Source organism: Notolepis coatsorum, assembly GCF_963971535.1.
Source record: "Notolepis coatsorum genome assembly, chromosome: 17".
In the NCBI taxonomy this organism is placed as follows: domain Eukaryota; kingdom Metazoa; phylum Chordata; class Actinopteri; order Aulopiformes; family Paralepididae; genus Notolepis; species Notolepis coatsorum.
This window is the reverse complement of record NC_140181.1, coordinates 6,763,682-6,782,378: the sequence shown is the minus strand read 5'-3', so window position 1 is coordinate 6,782,378 and position 18,697 is coordinate 6,763,682. Positions and strand designations below refer to the sequence as shown.

The following is an 18,697-nucleotide window of genomic DNA, read 5'->3' as shown; positions in this document are numbered from 1 at the left end:
AAGTGTATAGATAGATGTGAAATGTATAGATGTAGCAGTACTGTCTATCTGTATGTCGTGTATGGCATATGTTATGATGAATTGAAAATGGGGGACCCTGATGTAAACAAGATGAAAGTCTTTCTCTGGTCTGCATCCCCTTAACAATAGACCTATCTCAAACCCTGCCCTCTTTTCTTGATCCTCCAATCACAACGGTCTCTTGCCTCGGACAAGCTTTGTTTGTCCAAGGCAAGCGACAGTTGTGATTGGAGGATCAAGAAAAGAGGGCAGGGTTTGAGATAGGTCCATTGTGTGTATTGAGCCGTACTGTATTGTACCCATTCTGCAATCTGTTAATAAAGTTTTCAATCAATCAAGTTAACTTTGAACCTCGGTTGTCAAGCTGCGTCAATGTTGTGTATGCATCCGAGTGTTCACTGTGCCTTTAAGACGGCACGGTGGCCTTACGACAGTGCTGTGAAGTACCGTCAAGTGTTGTGGTAACGTCAGTTGGGTTGGTGTGCTGTTGTGCACTGGTTCGTGACTGTGATGTGCAAGCCAGGGGCTTTTGAGCATGAAATAAAATGTCTAACCTTACGTCGTAGTCTGGTGCATTTTTGGAAACATTATAGTCATAACAGATACACCTAGCTAACATGGGGCTGGCTGCTTTGAGCACACGCGCACACGGGGCTAACGTTAGCTAGCAAGCAGCTCTATAGCTAAAACGCTAACTAGAAGCTAACTACATACAGTTCCAATAGACTAATAACATACACCTCTGTGATTTAAATGTGTTCTTGCCTTAGACTCGAGGGTTGTACTAGGGTTGGATGCAGTTCCCCATTGGTCAGTCTGTCTGTTTTCCATCATCTGTTTGCGAGTGCTTCCTTGACTGATGGTTAGTACCGCGGGACTTTTATTCAACATTCTATATTTCCGCGGGTTGGCCAGTACTGCAGGAACTTTTATTAAACATTATATATTTCCGCGGGTTGGCCAGTACTGCAGGAACTTTTATTAAACATTATATATGTCCGCAGGTTGGCCTGTACTGCGGGAACTTTTATTAAACATTATATATGTCTGCGGGTCTTGTGCAGTGCTCTCGTGGCACTGTCAACTTGCCAGACTGGCGAGTGGTCTTCATGACTCACTCGCCAAACGTAAAAAATACTCTCATTTGGCGAATAAAGTGGCCTAATTTCCTCCCCTGGTTGCAGAGTTGTGCTGAGTCCCACAGCATCAGACAAGGCTCCGTGAGTGAAATATGAATACCATGGCGAAAATATGAAATATGATCACAATAACGTCATACGCCGTGATCTGGCAGAATAAGCATGAACTTGAAACACGTCGTACAACGTGATTGGAGCAGAAAGTGTTAATGTCCCCATTGGCCGGACACGTCTTCTTTAAACAAGTCAAGAAGAAACATCACAATAAATCAAGAACAAAACAAAAACACCATAAAGTCCAACAAATGTAAAATAAATGAATGCAACCCTCCCAGACATACCCCACGTGAAGGTAAGGAAAAACTCACTAAAACCTAGCAATAGGAAAAAAGCACCATAGGCAATGTGGAGGAGAGAAACCTTAGAAGGGCCGTTCAAGGGGGGGATTTCCCTTCTTAGATGTCGGTGATGGTAGTGTTGCAATAAATCAGGCGAAACATTTGGTAAGCACGTACATATACGTCTAATGAAACTAGGGATGTTCGATATTGGCTTTTTTACCGATATCCGATATACCGATATTGTCCAACTCTTAATTTCCGATACCGATATCAACCGATACAGATATATGCAGGGTCCCCCTTTCAGGTCATTAACATTACATATCTCTTGTCGTGGAATGACAATAAATAAATTGAGAATTTGTTCTTACTTGCCTGGGTAAATAAAGGTTAATTAAATGTAAAAAAAAATATATATATATATATATATATCTTTTTTTGAAAACCGATACCGATCATTTCCGATATTACATTTTAATGCCAATATCGGCCGATAATATCGGTAGGTCGATAATATCGGACATCCCTAAATGAAACACAAATAAGTACATGCTATTAATAGCAACTAGGGTACATAAGAACATTTTATACCTGGAGTGTCTTTATGTTGTCATGCAAACCGCAATGCTACATGAAAAGAAAGAAACCTGACCCGATTATTTTGTCCGCAGATGTAACGGATGTAAAATGAGTGAGTTGGTGATTGGCTGTTCTGTCTGTCTGTCTCCAGGTGTCTCTAGGCGGCGTTGACCTCATAGTAAGAGTGCTCACCACTGGCTACTGGCCCACACAGTCGGCCACGCCCAAATGCACCATCCCTCCCTCTCCCAGACACGCCTTCGAGGTCTTCAGAAGGTAGGTGGCTTACGGCACTGCCCGTCCTTTTCACTACATCGTTTTTTAAAGGATAACTTCGCTGTTTTTGGACCTATTCTGTCTGGTAAATAATGTACCTGACGTAATGGAAACCATAAATTCGCAAAAGCTACAGTTTCCCTGCAGTCTCTCACTGGGCTACAATGGTAGACGATGGGCAATCGTAAATCCTTTGCAAAAAACAATAAGTGTCCTCTCCTGTGAAATGAATCTCAATCGGAACATGTTTTACGGCCAGCCCCTCTCTCTCTCTCTCTCTACAACTAGCATCGAGTGTGTAGTGCGGTCGGTGAAGTAGTTCAGTTTCAAATGGAACTGTTGTTTCAGCATGCAGGATTTCGTTACGTTTCACAGGAGAGCATACAGGAGACCGGTAAAAAAAAATACACCAAGAGTTTCCCGTCTAGAAAAAAGCACATTTATCCTTGTTTTTGCAAGGATTTTACGATTTACATCTTGCTATTGTAACCCAGTGAGAGCTTGCAGGGAAATTGTAGCTTAGCTCATTAAGTTGAACCTGGACCCGGTCATGGAAGACCGGACCGCGAATCGGGGGTCTGAGATCCAAAAACGGTGACGTTATCCTTCCATGTCTGCTGCCGCTTGGACAATCCGTGTAAGTTCCTAAACGGGCCGGGCCCTGTGTGTCACCCCCCCAGGTTCTACCTGGCCAAACACAGCGGCCGACAGCTCACACTCCAGCATCATATGGGCTCTGCAGACCTCAATGCAACCTTCTACGGGGCCATTAAGAAGGTACAGGCAGAAATCACATCGCTACAAGTAAGACCAAGATGGAAGCACGGTTTGGTTTTTGGAGATAGGATATCATTGTTTTCCCAGTGTGTGGTCGCGAAGCTCGGTCGCTCAGCCCCGCTCTCTTGTCTGCCCTCACTCAGGAGGACGGCTCGGAGGTGGGTGTGGGGGGCGCCCAGGTGACGGGCTCCAACACCCGGAAGCACATACTGCAGGTCTCTACCTTCCAGATGACCATTCTCATGCTCTTCAACAACAGAGAGAAGTCCACTTTCGAGGTAAGAGACTTCTCGACACACGGTTCGCACGTTGTGATCACACTCTTCTTAGCGCCGGCCTGGCGGTGCGGTAGACCCACAATGCATCCTTCTACATTGGTCCTGTAGAGCAGGGGTTCTCAACCTTACATACGATAAAGAATTTTCCGGTCCTGTCTTTTTTGCTACAATGATGACAAGTGCTTGCTTTCAAAATAATGTTTATTTAAGAAACCGGGAAACACATTTGTGTGTATATGCCTATATAATGCATTATTAACAGGTGTTTCAGGTCTAAATGGCTTAGTACTGTTGACATTACACTGCTTGTAGTAGTAAATCAAATAGCATATTTCTTTAAATAAAATTACAGAAAATTATCACTAAAGTGCTATCTGTTGCAGCTGCACACTTTTCCATAAAAATAGCATGGATAAGTGTGACCATTTCTCAAACTGAAAATCATGTATTTTTTTTTTATAAATGCACAAAAGGATCACTAAAGTGCTATCTGTTGCAGCTGCACTGTTCTCCATAAAAATAGCATATTTGGATAAGTTTGACCATTTCTCAAAAACAGAAAATCACGTATTTTTTTTAATACAGAAAAGGATCACCAAGTTACCATTTCTCAAAAAATATAAATAAATACAGAAAATAAGCACTCGTTCACTCAGTGGACATTTCTAGCTCAATGCGAGGTCTGCTGCTGCTGGCTAATAATACGGTCAATACGTGGGGAGATCTTTGACAAGGCAACACGCATGTCATCCTCAAGGCTCAACTTGGCCCTATATTTTGTTTTCAGAGCTGTCATGGATGAAAACAAAAGCCAGCTTCACCAGGGACGTGCACAGGACTTTAGAGGGGCAGGTGATCAAATATTGAATATTGAACTATAATAATCAGTCAGGAGCTCACTTATCCTTGAAAGACACTTTTACCAGTGACTTAAAAGGCCCATACATCTCCATAAATGTTCAGGGGGAGTGAATAAGTGCTTACCCTACAGACCCCAAGAAGTGCTGTATATTCTGTATTGTTTAATATAAATGCATTTTTTATTCCAATCCCGATTTTTATTTGAGATTCCCAAATCCCATCGGACTTGGCTTCTTCGTGTCCCTCAGTGAGTGTAATACCAGCATTCAACTGTATGCGCCACAGCGGTTTCTATAATCATCATCACCACCCACGCTATGCATAAAATATATACCTGTAGGTCCGCGGAGAGGCACGCTGAGGAGGCTGTGCAAACTGCAATGGAATATGGGGCATCTCTCTTTTTACCTAATATTTTGATTCTATCTTGACATTTTTCAGTTGGAAGGGCAGTCTATATGCGTAACGATAATTTCTTTTTAATTTTTTTTTAATTGCACTTTTATGAGGCTCAAAAAGGCAGGTGCTCAAGCAACCCCTTGGGCTCTATGTGTGCATGTGCCTGAGCTTCACACAGATATGTGGTGCTGAATGGTATCAACACTGCTGCATCATGAGATACTTGGTACTCAGCACCACACTCTGAAACTAGCTCTCCAGGTGGTATCAGATGAGATTTCAATGGGTTCTTCCAAGAGTTTGGATGGAGATGTGTCAGGAAGCTTTGTCTCAATGTTGTCTGTACATTTTTTTTTATCCAGAGTAACTTTGTGATCCTTTTCTGTGTTTTATTAAATAATGATTTTCAGATTGAGAAATGGTCAAACTTATCCAAATATGGTATTTTCATGGAAAACAGTGCAGCTGCAACAGATATCTCAAGGCACCCCTGGTAGCTCTCTGCGGCACCCCTGTTAAGAACTGCTGCTGTAGAGCGTGGCACTAACGCCGCCCAGGATTTGGGGTTCAATTCCCACTAGGGCCACACACATGCTAGTAGGGCTGGGCGATATAACGATAATTATCGCGATATATTTTAATAATCTATATGGGGGGGGGGGGGAATATATCGTTTTTATATTTTTTTTACCCAGAGACAGTGGACAGACTTGTCTTTCTTGCCTGCAACTTAAAGTAATGGCTTTGCTTGTCCAAATGACAATACTGACCAAATTGAGATTTATTTTTCTCTTGACCATTTATTTTTGTTTGCTTTCTAATTTAAAATACATTTTGAAACCGTCTGTACACAGTAGGCTATGTGTGCTAGCAGAGCTAGTCTCCAGTCGCGAGTCACAGTGCACATGTGTGGTGGTTTGCACAAAAAAGCGCCAAAAGATAGAAAAGAAACTAGCAGAGCCAGAACTGTTCAACTCCCCTGGAGCCACAGCCAGCAGAGAAGCCGGTTTACTTTCGCTTTCAAACCAGCTGCAGCCTGAGAACTGTGTGTGAGGCTGTAACACTAAAGATGGAGCCTGAGAACTGTGTGTGAGGGGCTGTAACACTAAAGATGGAGCCTGAGAACTGTGTGTGAGGGGCTGTAACACTAAAGATGGTGGCAACGACGAAGAATAGCTGGAGAAAAAAATATTATACTTATAACAATATCGATAATTATCGTTTTTGGCCATATCACCCAGCCCTACATGCTAGAAATATGTCTCTCTACTACTATGCACTCAACACTGCAGCGCCCAAGTTTTCAACACTGTTTGACATTGTTACTCGGCTGAAAGAGCTGTACCCTTCCTGCTGACTTGTCGTACTTTGGATAAATGCATCCATCAGGCACTTAGTATAAAAAGCATTTATATATTTGGCTCTGCAACTCATGCCTCACATTCACTCACACATTCACACGCTGACGGCGGAGGCGACCATCACGCGAGGTGCCGACCTGCTCATCGGGAGCAGTTGGGGGTTAAGGACACTTGAACCCGCTGCCGGGAGGAGCTGGAAGAGAGCTGGGAACCAGGCCGGCCGCTCGCTCTACCTCCTGAGACACTGTCTCCCTCCATACTTCTGCTCCTGGTTCCCTCCTGAGACACTGTCTCCCTCCATACTTCTGCTCCTGGTTCCCTCCTGAGACACTGTCTCCCTCCATACTTCTGCTCCTGGTTCCCTCCTGAGCCACTGTCTCCCTCCATACTTCTGCTCCTGGTTCCCTCCTGAGCCACTGTCTCCCTCCATACTTCTGCTCCTGGTTCCCTCCTGAGCCACTGTCTCCCTCCATACTTCTGCTCCTGGTTCCCTCCTGAGCCACTGTCTCCCTCCATACTTCTGCTCCTGGTTCCCTCCTGAGCCACTGTCTCCCTCCATACTTCTGCTCCTGGTTCCCTCCTGAGACACTGTCTCCCTCCATACTTCTGCTCCTGGTTCCCTCCTGAGACACTGTCTCCCTCCATACTTCTGCTCCTGGTTCCCTCCTGAACCACTGTCTCCCTCCATACTTCTGCTCCTGGTTCCCTCCTGAGCCACTGTCTCCCTCCATACTTCTGCTCCTGGTTCCCTCCTGAGCCACTGTCTCCCTCCATACTTCTCCTCCTGGTTCCCTCCTGAGCCACTGTCTCCCTCCATACTTCTGCTCCTGGTTCCCTCCTGAGACACTGTCTCCCTCCATACTTCTGCTCCTGGTTCCCTCCTGAGACACTGTCTCCCTCCATACTTCTGCTCCTGGTTCCCTCCTGAGACACTGTCTCCCTCCATACTTCTGCTCCTGGTTCCCTCCTGAGCCACTGTCTCCCTCCATACTTCTGCTCCTGGTTCCCTCCTGAGCCACTGTCTCCCTCCATACTTCTGCTCCTGGTTCCCTCCTGAGACACTGTCTCCCTCCATACTTCTGCTCCTGGTTCCCTCCTGAGCCACTGTCTCCCTCCATACTTCTCCTCCTGGGTACCGGTGGTTCTCGGGGGTCCTTGAGATGGTTCCTTGGGGTCTCTCACCAGTATTTCTTTCACAATAAGTCAGCCCAACGACAGAATGGTACAAGACAATGACCTGATCTTAGATTTCACACTCTCTCCTCTGTTATCTCCCACAGCAAAGATAGTTAGAATTCTAACAAGAAATGTATTCTCAAATGGGGGGGGGGGGTCCCTCGAACAAAATCTTCTCAAATGGGCGTCCCTGCGAAATCTTTTGTGTCTTATTTGTTTATTTGATCAGGGACAGTGCATATCAATCAACAGTTATACATTTATAAATGAATACAAATTAATAAATAAAAAATATAAATATTCCAACATTAGCAGGGTTGCTAGTTTTCAGTTGTAGTCCCGACTCCCTGGGTTAGATGTTTAAGCCAGAAAGAAACAGAAGAAATAGGACATTATATAAAACATATAACACATAAAAACAGTTTAAAACATATTCTCTACATTCACTCACTAGGCATTCGTGCAACTATAATAAAAGAAAACGTGTACAGGGACAAATCAAAGCCCATACATGTATAAGCACCGTATAGGCAGGCACACGTATATTTGGGGGTGTCCTTGAAACGGAAAGGATTTGTGACCCACTGCTCTCCACAAACCCACCCCCACAGGAGATCCAGCAGGAGACGGACATCCCAGAGAGGGAGCTGGTTCGGGCGCTGCAGTCCCTGGCCTGTGGGAAGACCACGCAGAGGGTCCTGACCAAGGAGCCCAAGTCCAAGGAGATCGAAAATGGCCACGTGTTTACAGTCAACGATCAGTTTACTTCCAAACTGCACAGAGTCAAAATACAGACGGGTGGGTGTAGCTTTGTGTGTGTGTGTGTGTGTGTGTGGGGGGGGGGGGTTAGGCATGTATTTAATTATAGTTGGAGGCTAGGGAATTTTTTGTTCAATGCAATGTCCAATTTTGGCCTCCTGTCTGAAGGTGCTATGTTGCAGATTCACCCACTAGATGTCACTAGTGCACCAGCATCTCAGACCAAAACAAACAGACCTATGCTTCGGCCATGCCCATTACGTCCTCTCGGCAAAGTCATTATTTCTTATATTCTTCAAGGAAGTATTTCTCGCCTAAAATGTTGTCGGAAACATTTAAACGATCACGGCCTGAGAATCCATTACCGTTTTTAAATCAACTTAAGACACAACTCAACCACATTCCTTAGGGTCCTGAGGTGGTTTGCTTTCCTTGGCCATCCTATTATTTTAATTGATCCGAGACTATAGTATTTTAAAGTATTCACTATAAATACAATGGTCATTATTATTATCATCATCATTATTATCATTATAACCCATTTCTCTTTTTGAAACTCACGGAACATAATGTCGTCCGTCTCTCTCCCCACCAGTTGCTGCCAAGCAGGGCGAGTCGGACCCCGAGAGGAAGGAGACGCGGCAGAAGGTGGACGACGACAGGAAACACGAGATCGAGGCGGCCATCGTCCGTATCATGAAGTCCAGGAAGAAGATGCAGCACAATGTCCTGGTAGCAGAGGTGGGTAGCAGAGCTGACACTTGTCAACCAAAAGTGCTTCACAGTAAGTCGCATAGCTAAAAACAAAGAAAAGTGCTAAAGTATAGAATAAATATAAACAACCAACGGACAGACAAAGAAACAGAACAATACGTCAACAAGCAAGGCAAGAGTCAGAGTGAGTCAGGGAAGGCCAGGCGGTATAGATTAGATTTGAAAGACTCGATGGAGGGGGCCAATTTGATGGACATGGGGATGCTGTTGCAGAGGTTGGGGGCTGCGACAGCAAAAGCCCCCCCCCTCGACTTGAAATTGGACGTACGGGTAGTTAGGAGACCCTTGTCAGCCGATCTGAGGGCCCTGACGTTGGTACGTTGACTGCATGTTAGATCACGTCCTGGTAGCAGAGCTGACTGCAGGTTAGCTTACATCACATCCTGGTAGCAGAGCTGACTGCAGGTTAGCTCACATCACATCCTGGTAGCAGAGCTGACTGCAGGTTAGCTTACATCACATCCTGGTAGCAGAGCTGACTGCAGGTTAGCTTACATCACATCCTGGTAGCAGAGCTGACTGCAGGTTAGCTTACATCACATCCTGGTAGCAGAGCTGACTGCAGGTTAGCTTACATCACATCCTGGTAGCAGAGCTGACTGCAGGTTAGCTCACATCACATCCTGGTAGCAGAGCTGACTGCAGGTTAGCTTACATCACATCCTGGTAGCAGAGCTGACTGCAGGTTAGCTTACATCACATCCTGGTAGCAGAGCTGACTGCAGGTTAGCTTACATCACATCCTGGTAGCAGAGCTGACTGCAGGTTAGCTTACATCACATCCTGGTAGCAGAGCTGACTGCAGGTTAGGTTACATCACATCCTGGTAGCAGAGCTGACTGCAGGTTAGCTTACATCACATCCTGGTAGCAGAGCTGACTGCAGGTTAGGTTACATCAATCAATGTCTATACTACTATGCACTATGCTGCTATGCCTATACTACTACCTACTACGCTTATATGTGTCTATACTACCAGGCCACGTGAGCGGATCGGCACGGCCGAGAAATCCGCTCTTCGCTCTTTAATGCTTGGTCCGCTCCGCTAATCGCTCATGTTGACCCCGCCCCCAAGTCGCTCTCTGCTCGCTCACCACTCACCTTGAATCGAGCGCTCCCCGCGCCAGATCGCTCGGCAGATTTTTAATATTTTTTTTGGAGCATGGTGTAAATTAGCTCAAACTACAACAGTCTACACCCCCTGGGCCCCTTAACAATTGTTTGTATTGAGCCGCATTGTAATTGTACCAATTCTGCAATGTTAAATAACGTTGTTTATCCATTCACTAGCTCTATTAACACTTTAGTTGCCAAAGGACGAGTTTAGGCGTCCTTCCCCGCCATGCTCAAGTTGCCGAAGACGCCGTAACTCGTCTTTGATATCAATATTTCAAAAATCTGTGATCGGAATCATATTTCCTTTCCGGGGCCCTGAGACACGAGTGTAATCTCCTCTCAATCCTCTAGCGGTTCAAGACTGCCATCTGGTGGCCGATCGGCAGATCGAAAAAACGGATGTTACCTTTAACCCGGCAGGACTCACTCCATATGTGGTCCGGGCACTCGCTAATGTTAGAGAGACTCAGTCTTCACACAGTGAACATCGATCGCTGCAAATAACTCGAAAAAACCACATGATTTGGACGTATATATTATTATGCAACCTGGAAATGGACCGGGTATTTCAACATCCCATAATGGAAAACTGTCTACCCCACGCTGATCGCCCAACGGCCCGCGGAGACTGGGGTGAGTTTTAGCGTGTAATATTACCGTGTTCGACACTAACTGCTATGATGAACATTTGACCCACATTAGATGAATGGTAAAACGTTGCCCACGGAATTATAAACGATCCCCCGCCCATCCGGTCAATATCAGATGATACGTAGAAACTTCTAGAAGTACGTCCAATTGAAATTTTTGATCTCGCACAGATTCCTACCAAACTGTATTTCATCATCAATATAATGTATTTGGGGCTATAAATCACGTTCTGGAGAAAGCTGCAGAAAGAGATGAAAACATACTTATACTTTAGATCATATTTTAGTATGAATATGTGAATGAAAAAGTTTAACGTTGCTACACCATGAACAATACATATAGGACCTTGAATGGGCCCTAATAATGGCAATCTAGCAATAGAATTAAAAAAGTTATAGCCCTGCAAAGAAGGGGAACTTCTCCATGTTAAATAGAGCTGGCAACGGATGGTATATCATGAATTTAACCTTAGGCAATCAAAGTGTTGCGATGATAGCTAGCCGAGCCACAATGCTATGGTCTCTGCCATTAACGTTAGCATGGAAGCTAACGACAACAACAACAATGGCGTCGATACATTTTCTAACAGGAGTGAGTGACAAAGCCTGAACAGGATATCACAGGTTCACCCTTCTCATTGGTTGAAAATGGCCTTCATGTTTGTACATCGCCATCTGTTGCTTTGGCATTGTACTGCATGTATATTAACATCAGTGTTAAACCACTGAGCGGCCTGGAGTGGATTGGAGCGGAGGAGAACTCTCGCTCCGGACGTCGCGCCGACACATTTTAAAACCCACTCCTCGCTCACATCAAAACCGCCCGCTCCGCTCCCCGCGCCGCTCACGCTCCGATCCGCTCACATGCACTGTATACTACTATGCCTATACTACTACCTACTATGCTAATATGTCTATACTACTATGCACTCAGAGTGAATCCAGTCAGGGGTAGTAGCAAATAATGAATGAGAGAGATTTGGTAACGGGCTGTTGAATACAAGGAAAGAAAGAAAAGGTGCTGCAAAATAAATGATCAAAATGTACCGTAATTTATTTTCTTTGGAGGAAAATAATAAATAAATGTATATTGTTTAGGGGGTGATTAAAAAAGAAAAAAAACACATTGTACTCATGCCTGTGCATTCATTGAGAACCGTTCTTTAAACCCTTTTGGGGAGAGTGTCATCAAAAGTAATTTCGTCTGGCAGCTCAATGAGGAAACGAATGGAGCGTGAAATTACAGTGAAGTTTTCACCATTTTCTGGAAGATGAAGAGCTTCTAACCTGTAGGGCAGGTGTCTTACTTTTCTGAGTTTGTTTGTTTTCCAGTGTGCATTCAGTGTTTCTCCTATGATTTCTTTCAGGGGGGGTGGTAGGCCCCCCAAAACTACTAGTGTTGTCGCGGCGCGCGCGTGTCACGGATACGTGGTGTAAACAGTGTCATAGACGCACGCACTAAAGTTTAAATATCAACATTGTCTGGCCATCCTCAGTAAATATCAAACTTTCCAAAGACCAGAGTTGGGACGGGCACGCACATACACACACACACAGAAAGGGAGAATGGCTTATATGAACTGTCCAGTTCATATATCAACTATCCAGTTCGTTTTTATATCGTTTAGCTAGCTCGCCAACGTTACTGTGATTAAAGCAAACTTTTTTTTTAATTATATAAAGAGTTAATTTTTTATACATAATTCTTTTTATTAACATTTTTGCAGGGGGGCGGGGGGTCCCGTTGGCGGGGCGGGCCGCCAAGGCAATGGTAGGGGAAACACTAGTGAGTTTACCACCAAAGGGAAGTTGGAGTGTCGGTGCATCAGGGCCGGTTTTACTGCACAGTTACTCTAATTCAACCACACAGCCAAAACTGTTACACTGGTTGTTTACACACTAAACGGTGTAAACTGTCCTAGCGTACAAGCGTTTCCTCTTCCAGAAAATGGTACTCTATTTTTGAATCTGTATTTCAAGTTTTAATTTAGCTTTCATTCCGTTCTCCATTGCAGGCAGCAGTACAGTGCAGGCTATTTTGTTTCTTGTCGTAGTACCTACTAAGCAATATACATTTTCAAAATGGCTGCGGTTTCCCTTTTTAAGAAGGTTGGACCTACTGTAGCAAGTTGTGTAGTTGAAAAACGATTGTTTCCCGACAGTTCTGTTAACTCATTGACTGCCACGCCGTTTTCCCATCTCTAATCCCTGGCGCCAGCGTTTCAGACCGTTTCAACGATGTTTGTAGACCCATCGTATATTCTATATTATAGCTATGGAGACATACTATGGCTCATTTGAAATGCTTATATTTTTACTCCCAACAGGGAACAAACCGTTTGTTTCTACATACATCCATTCCGGTGCAACCCCAGGGCCCAGGCTAAAGCGTGGCCATTTCCCAAAAATCCCTAAACATTTTCTAGGAAGCGAGATATCGCGTCTTTTGTGAATCATGCGCCTGGCTTGGCCCGGCGGTGAGATTTGGAGTTGGACAAGACCCCCCCCCATGTATTTGTAATCTCTAAACGTACCTCGTCCATGTTGTGCGCCAGCGAATTTACAAGGAGGCTGGGAAGAGCGGCACTATGAGGAGCTAGAGCCAGCCTCGCCAGCTCTGAAGAGCGGCACTATGAGGAGCTAGAGCCAGCCTCGCCAGCTCTGAAGAGCGGCACTATGAGGAGCTAGAGCCAGCCTCGCCAGCTCTGAAGAGCGGCACTATGAGGAGCTAGAGCCAGCCTCGCCAGCTCTGAAGAGCGGCACTATGAGGAGCTAGAGCCAGCCTCGCCAGCTCTGAAGAGCGGCACTATGAGGAGCTAGAGCCAGCCTCGCCAGCTCTGCGGCCCCGCTTCTGCTTTCCATCCCTCGCCGCGTACGAGGCCTCCTTGTCTGGGGAGGCGATGTAAACAGACCCGGTGTGCCCGGAGGTCTGACGATGTCGTTTGGTCCATCGAAAAAGATGGAAATATCGAGTAATCCGACATGTGAACCAATGTCCAGTAGCTCTTGTCTTGTGTACAAATGGTCAGCACGAATATACTGGGCGAATAGACTGAACATGAGTATGCAAATAATAGTTGATTTGCCGTTCCTGGAGAGACAAGAAGCCGCTGCTTGATCAAGTGCCGCAATCCTAGCTAAAAGATTTACTCAAAAGGTAGGTGAGACTGCCACCTATCGTCGTCATAGTGTTGCAAAAACCAATACAGAAGGTCTAGTATCATAAAAAATTAAATAAAAAAACATAAAACAAATATACTTGTTTTTGGTGTTCAATGAGTTAATAGTCTCTCTCTCTAGACCAGTGGTCACCAATGTTCCCCCTAAGGTGCGCCCGTGCGCGCGCGCGCACATGGCAAAACGCTCCTGTGCACATCTGAGATCTATCGCGCACAGAAGCGTTTGTGTAAAATATGTAGTTAAATTGACTGGCGCGTTGCACCGAATACTACGGTAACCTGTTGCGTGTGACGTCACCAAGAGAAGCCTCGCTTTCAGTGCTTTGTGGGCGTCGCTACTGCGCTCACAGACAACGGAGCAGGAAGCGACAGATCCGACCAGCATTGCTGGCTCACAATGACAACGCGAAAATGTACATTACAGATTAACTGCAGAGAAAATTCCCAATTTATCGTCCCGGTCGAGACTAATTGGAAGCGGAGTGCAACGCGTGCAAAGCTTGATCATATGTTTCTGTGTCTAATAAAAGTGGTGGCGATCTCAAAGCTCACATGGACACAGAAAAACATTACAAATAAAGCAGTGCGAGGCGAGAGTTTGATGGCAAAGTTGACCGAATTGATTGAAGTATGCAGCTATACAGAGAGAGAGAAAGAAAATAATTGAAAACTATTTTGATGCCTCAAAATGATGTTTTGGTTTGATAAGATGCTTGTTATGATACAATCATTCTAAGGATTATGTGTGTAATAAATTAGTTTAGTACACTAATTACAACAAATCTGAAACTGCATAGTGCACTTTTAAATTAGTATCTTTGTGAGATTACTGTTTTATAATTTACATTACATTGAAAAGATACAAAGATATATTTTTTAAGCTGGATTCTCTAATACAGAAGAGGTATTATTTAGAACATTACTTCATATTTTTCTTGTTGTTTATTTTGTCCAGTAAGACTTGAAAATATATATTATTTTGTCATAGGTTGATATAGTTATTTTCTTGAGATTTGTCAGATAGATTACTTTAGGCATAATACAGCATGTTGAGTAACTTTGGTTATAGAGAGATATTATTTTGTTATATAAAATAATATAAACAATAATTTTATATCCATACAGAGAAGGCATACTTTAAATATATTATAATGATAAGGCATCTTTGAGTAAACTTTGAGTATCATTAAGTATCTTGAGGCTGAAGGCAGTGTCCTCTTTTAAAAGAAATCACATTATGGTCACCCTTGAAGTCGCATTATAATTCACTTAATAAAATAATGACGAGTCAGCCTCCTAAAAAGACAAAAGTTAGTGACCCAACTCACACCGCTGCCGCCAAAGTAAGGACTTTGCTCTGTATCGCCAATCAATGGTCAAATAAATATTTGATTAAGGAATATAATATGCCTTTTTGTATTATTTCTCTGTGTATCAGCAAAATGTATATAATTTTATGTTAGACATTGAGGGAAATTAAGATTCTCAGATTTTTTACAAACCGCAGCTTATCAACTAACCGGTTAATCGGCAGGTGACGTATGTTGCTCAGTAGTTGCGGATGTCTGCTCAGGAGGTTGGAGTGTTTGCTCAGACCGGAAAAAAATTTGAGGGAACATTGGTGGTCACCAACCTTTTTAAGCCCAAGATCACTTTTTTTTTTGTGAAGGCAAGATTGAAGCGTTGAGAGAAAGGCAAGATTGAAGCGTTGAGAGAAAAAGACAGCCAAGATTGTACTTTAAACTAAATGACTTATTTGCCTTTATTCTAATTACATGCAATGCTTTGGTCCAACATTAAAACGTCAAAGTAGAACTGTAATATGTACTTTCTCAGTCAGCGCTAAGTGCAGTCATCTTATGCAGCATCACTTTTCACATCAAAACAAAAGTAGAACTGTAATGTGGACTTTCTCATATTATTAACATTGACAAACATATTTACAATTAGCATTTTATAAAGTAGAACTGTAATGTGTACTTTCTCAGTCAGTGCTAAGTGCAGTCAGTGCTAAGTGCAGCATCACTTTTCACATCAAAACAAAAGTAGAACTGTAATGTGGACTCTCTAAAAAAAATATATATTATTTCCAGGGAAAGTCTCAAAGATCAACCTGTTGATCGCGATCGACGGGTTGGTGAACACTGCTCCACAGTTCTGTTAATGGTCTCTCTCTCTCTCTCTCTCCTCAGGTGACCCAGCAGCTCCGGGCGCGCTTCCTTCCCAGCCCTGTGGTCATCAAGAAGCGTATAGAGGGACTAATAGAGAGAGAATACTTGGCACGGACGCCCGAGGACCGTAAAGTCTACACCTACGTGGCATAGAGCAAGACGGCCTGGATGAGAGCGAGCGAGAGCGAGAAAGAGAGAGACTGGATGTGGGGGGGCGGGGTGTTTTTTTCATTTTTTTTTTCAGTTCTTTTCTTTTTTGGACTGTTGTTCGCATGGACTGGAAGTTTCTTTTAAAGATTAATGCTGGGAGGCTGACTCATGCCGTACAAAAACCAATAAAAACCATGATAGAAATGTGGAGAGAAAAAAAAAGTTTAAAACAAAAATCCATGAAGTGTCGTAGATGATTTTAAATCAGGCCCACTCTTCCTTGTCCCTGTGAGTTTTAACACGGATGGATCCAGCTTCAAGCGTTTCACTGTTTTACCCTCGTAGAGATCAACCTTCAAACAATCCCTTGGGAAAAAATGTGAATGCACCACATTATTTTTTTTCCTTCAGTTTTTTTGTTTTCAATACTGTATAAAAATGAAATTAATTATTAAAAACAAAAAAGACGGCAAATGTGGATTGCTACAAAAAGGAAATAAAAAAAAAAGAGAAATTTGAATATATATTGATGCTCTGGGGGTTCCCTGCCCATTATCCCAAAACGCCGGCCCCCCACCGCTCCGTAACACGGCCGGCTTCACTGTTTTGAACTCGTTTTCTGCCGTGTTTTTGAAAAGTTAACACACTTTCCACAGCACGTTTGTTTGAGCGAGCCTCTTGTGTTCCACGATGTTGACCAACACGCAATCCTTTCACTACCACACTACAGAAGGTTAACCCTTTCACGACCACACTACAGAAGGTTAACCCTTTCACTACCACACTACAGAAGGTTAACCTTTCACTACCACAGTACAGAAGGTTAACCTTTCACTACCACACTACAGAAGGTTAACCTTTCATACCACACTACAGAAGGTAACCCTTTCACGACCACACTACAGAAGGTTAACCCTTTCACTACCACACTACAGAAGGTTAACCTTTCACTACCACACTACAGAAGGTTAACCTTTCACTACCACACTACTGAAGGTTAACCCTTTCACTACCACACTACAGAAGCTTAACCTTTCACTACAAAAGGTTAACCCTTTCACTACCACACTACAGAAGGTTAACCCTTTCACTACCACACTACAGAATGTTAACCCTTTCACTACCACACTACAGAAGGTTAACCCTTTCACTACCACACTACAGAAGGTTAACCTTTCACTACCACACTACAGAAGGTTAACCTTTCACTACCACACTAAAGAAGGTTAACCTTTCACTACCACACTACAGAAGGTTAACCGGTAGTGTGGTAGTGAAAGGGTTAACCGTCTGTATTGTCGCAGTGAAAGGGTTAACATGTCGTCTCTGGGACTTTGACTGCGTGGAACTCACGCACTCATTAAAGCGTTGATGTTTTTCTCGCCACCAGAGCCGCGAAGGTGAGTGCCGTGTTGAAGCGCCAGTGGTCTCCATGTTCTCTGTACACGACACCCCAGAACCTAAAGCTGCAGTGGTCTCCATGTTCTCTGTACACGACACCCCAGAACTTAAAGCTGCAGTGGTCTCCATGTTCTCTGTACACGACACCCCAGAACTTAAAGCTGCAGTGGTCTCCATGTTCTCTGTACACGACACCCCAGAACTTAAAGCTGCAGTGGTCTCCATGTTCTCTGTACACGACACCCCAGAACTTAAAGCTGCAGTGGTCTCCATGTTCTCTGTACACGACACCCCAGAACTTAAAGCTGCAGTGGTCTCCATGTGCTCTGTACACGACACCCCAGAACTTAAAGCTGCAGTGGTCTCCATGTGCTCTGTACACGACACCCCAGAACTTAAAGCTGCAGTGGTCTCCATGTTCTCTGTACACGACACCCCAGAACTTAAAGCTGCAGTGGTCTCCATGTTCTCTGTACACGACACCCCAGAACCTAAAGCTGCAGTGGTCTCCATGTGCTCTGTACACGACACCCCAGAACTTAAAGCTGTAGTGGTCTCCATGTGCTCTGTACACGACACCCCAGAACCTAAAGCTGCAGTGGTCTCCATGTTCTCTGTACACGACACCCCAGAACCTAAAGCTGCAGCACCTTTAACCTCGGCACCGGACCGCAAATGACGTCACGTCATAAATCAGTCTCTCTAGACTGTCTAACCATGTTAGAACAGCAGTCATAGTGTATATTTTCAGCAATATGTTTGTTTACCAATAGGTTAAAGTGTTTTTAGTGAGATTTTAGATTTTGAAATGTGTTGTTTTGATTGCGAAAATCCGCCATTTTGAAAAAGCGACCGTCGCTGAATGTAGTCATTTTGAGAAGAGGAAATCCAGAGCTTTCAATGAGCGTTGGCATTTTTTAAAACTACACTTCCCAAAGGCTTCTAGCTCCCTTCAAACAAATGACTTGCTTATGAATTCTTTTGTATTCTCTTATTACTCTGGATTATATACCACAAAACTGAACATTTTTGGCATATATTGGAGCGCAGTTAGTTTGTCTCCCCTATTTTGAGCATTTAGCAACCAACCGATTTGAAATCAGTTTAAAAATGGCGGAGCTGTTGCAAGAATAAAAAACCTACTGTACATACAGTAGATTTCATTCTCTGTTCTTCATGCACCCCTGGTGATACTAAATCCAAATTGAACTCTGCCATTTGAAAGAGGAGATTTGGCCCGATTCATAGTGTGCAAGTTGGCTATAATAAGGTCATTTATAGGCCTCATA

The 18,697-nt window shown here is 43.9% G+C and overlaps 1 protein-coding gene across 3 annotated transcripts in view; it reads left to right on the top strand.

The window, feature by feature from the left end:
* LOC311244524 (cullin-3) overlaps nt 1-16,529 on the top strand; it is a 100,523-nt gene extending 83,994 nt beyond the window's left edge. For 2 of the 3 annotated variants that reach the window (XM_084334074.1, XM_084334076.1), the window contains 6 exons: nt 2,232-2,356; nt 3,037-3,160; nt 3,277-3,411; nt 7,820-8,006; nt 8,563-8,708; nt 15,879-16,529. In XM_084334074.1, coding sequence (XP_084190200.1) covers nt 2,232-2,356; nt 3,037-3,160; nt 3,277-3,411; nt 7,820-8,006; nt 8,563-8,708; nt 15,879-16,010 — 849 coding nt within the window. In that variant the 3' untranslated portion in view covers nt 16,011-16,529. The remainder of the gene's footprint in view (nt 1-2,231; nt 2,357-3,036; nt 3,161-3,276; nt 3,412-7,819; nt 8,007-8,562; nt 8,709-15,878) is intronic. The other variant, XM_084334075.1, reaches the window with a different exon arrangement.
* The last annotated feature ends 2,168 nt before the right edge of the window (nt 16,530-18,697 follow it).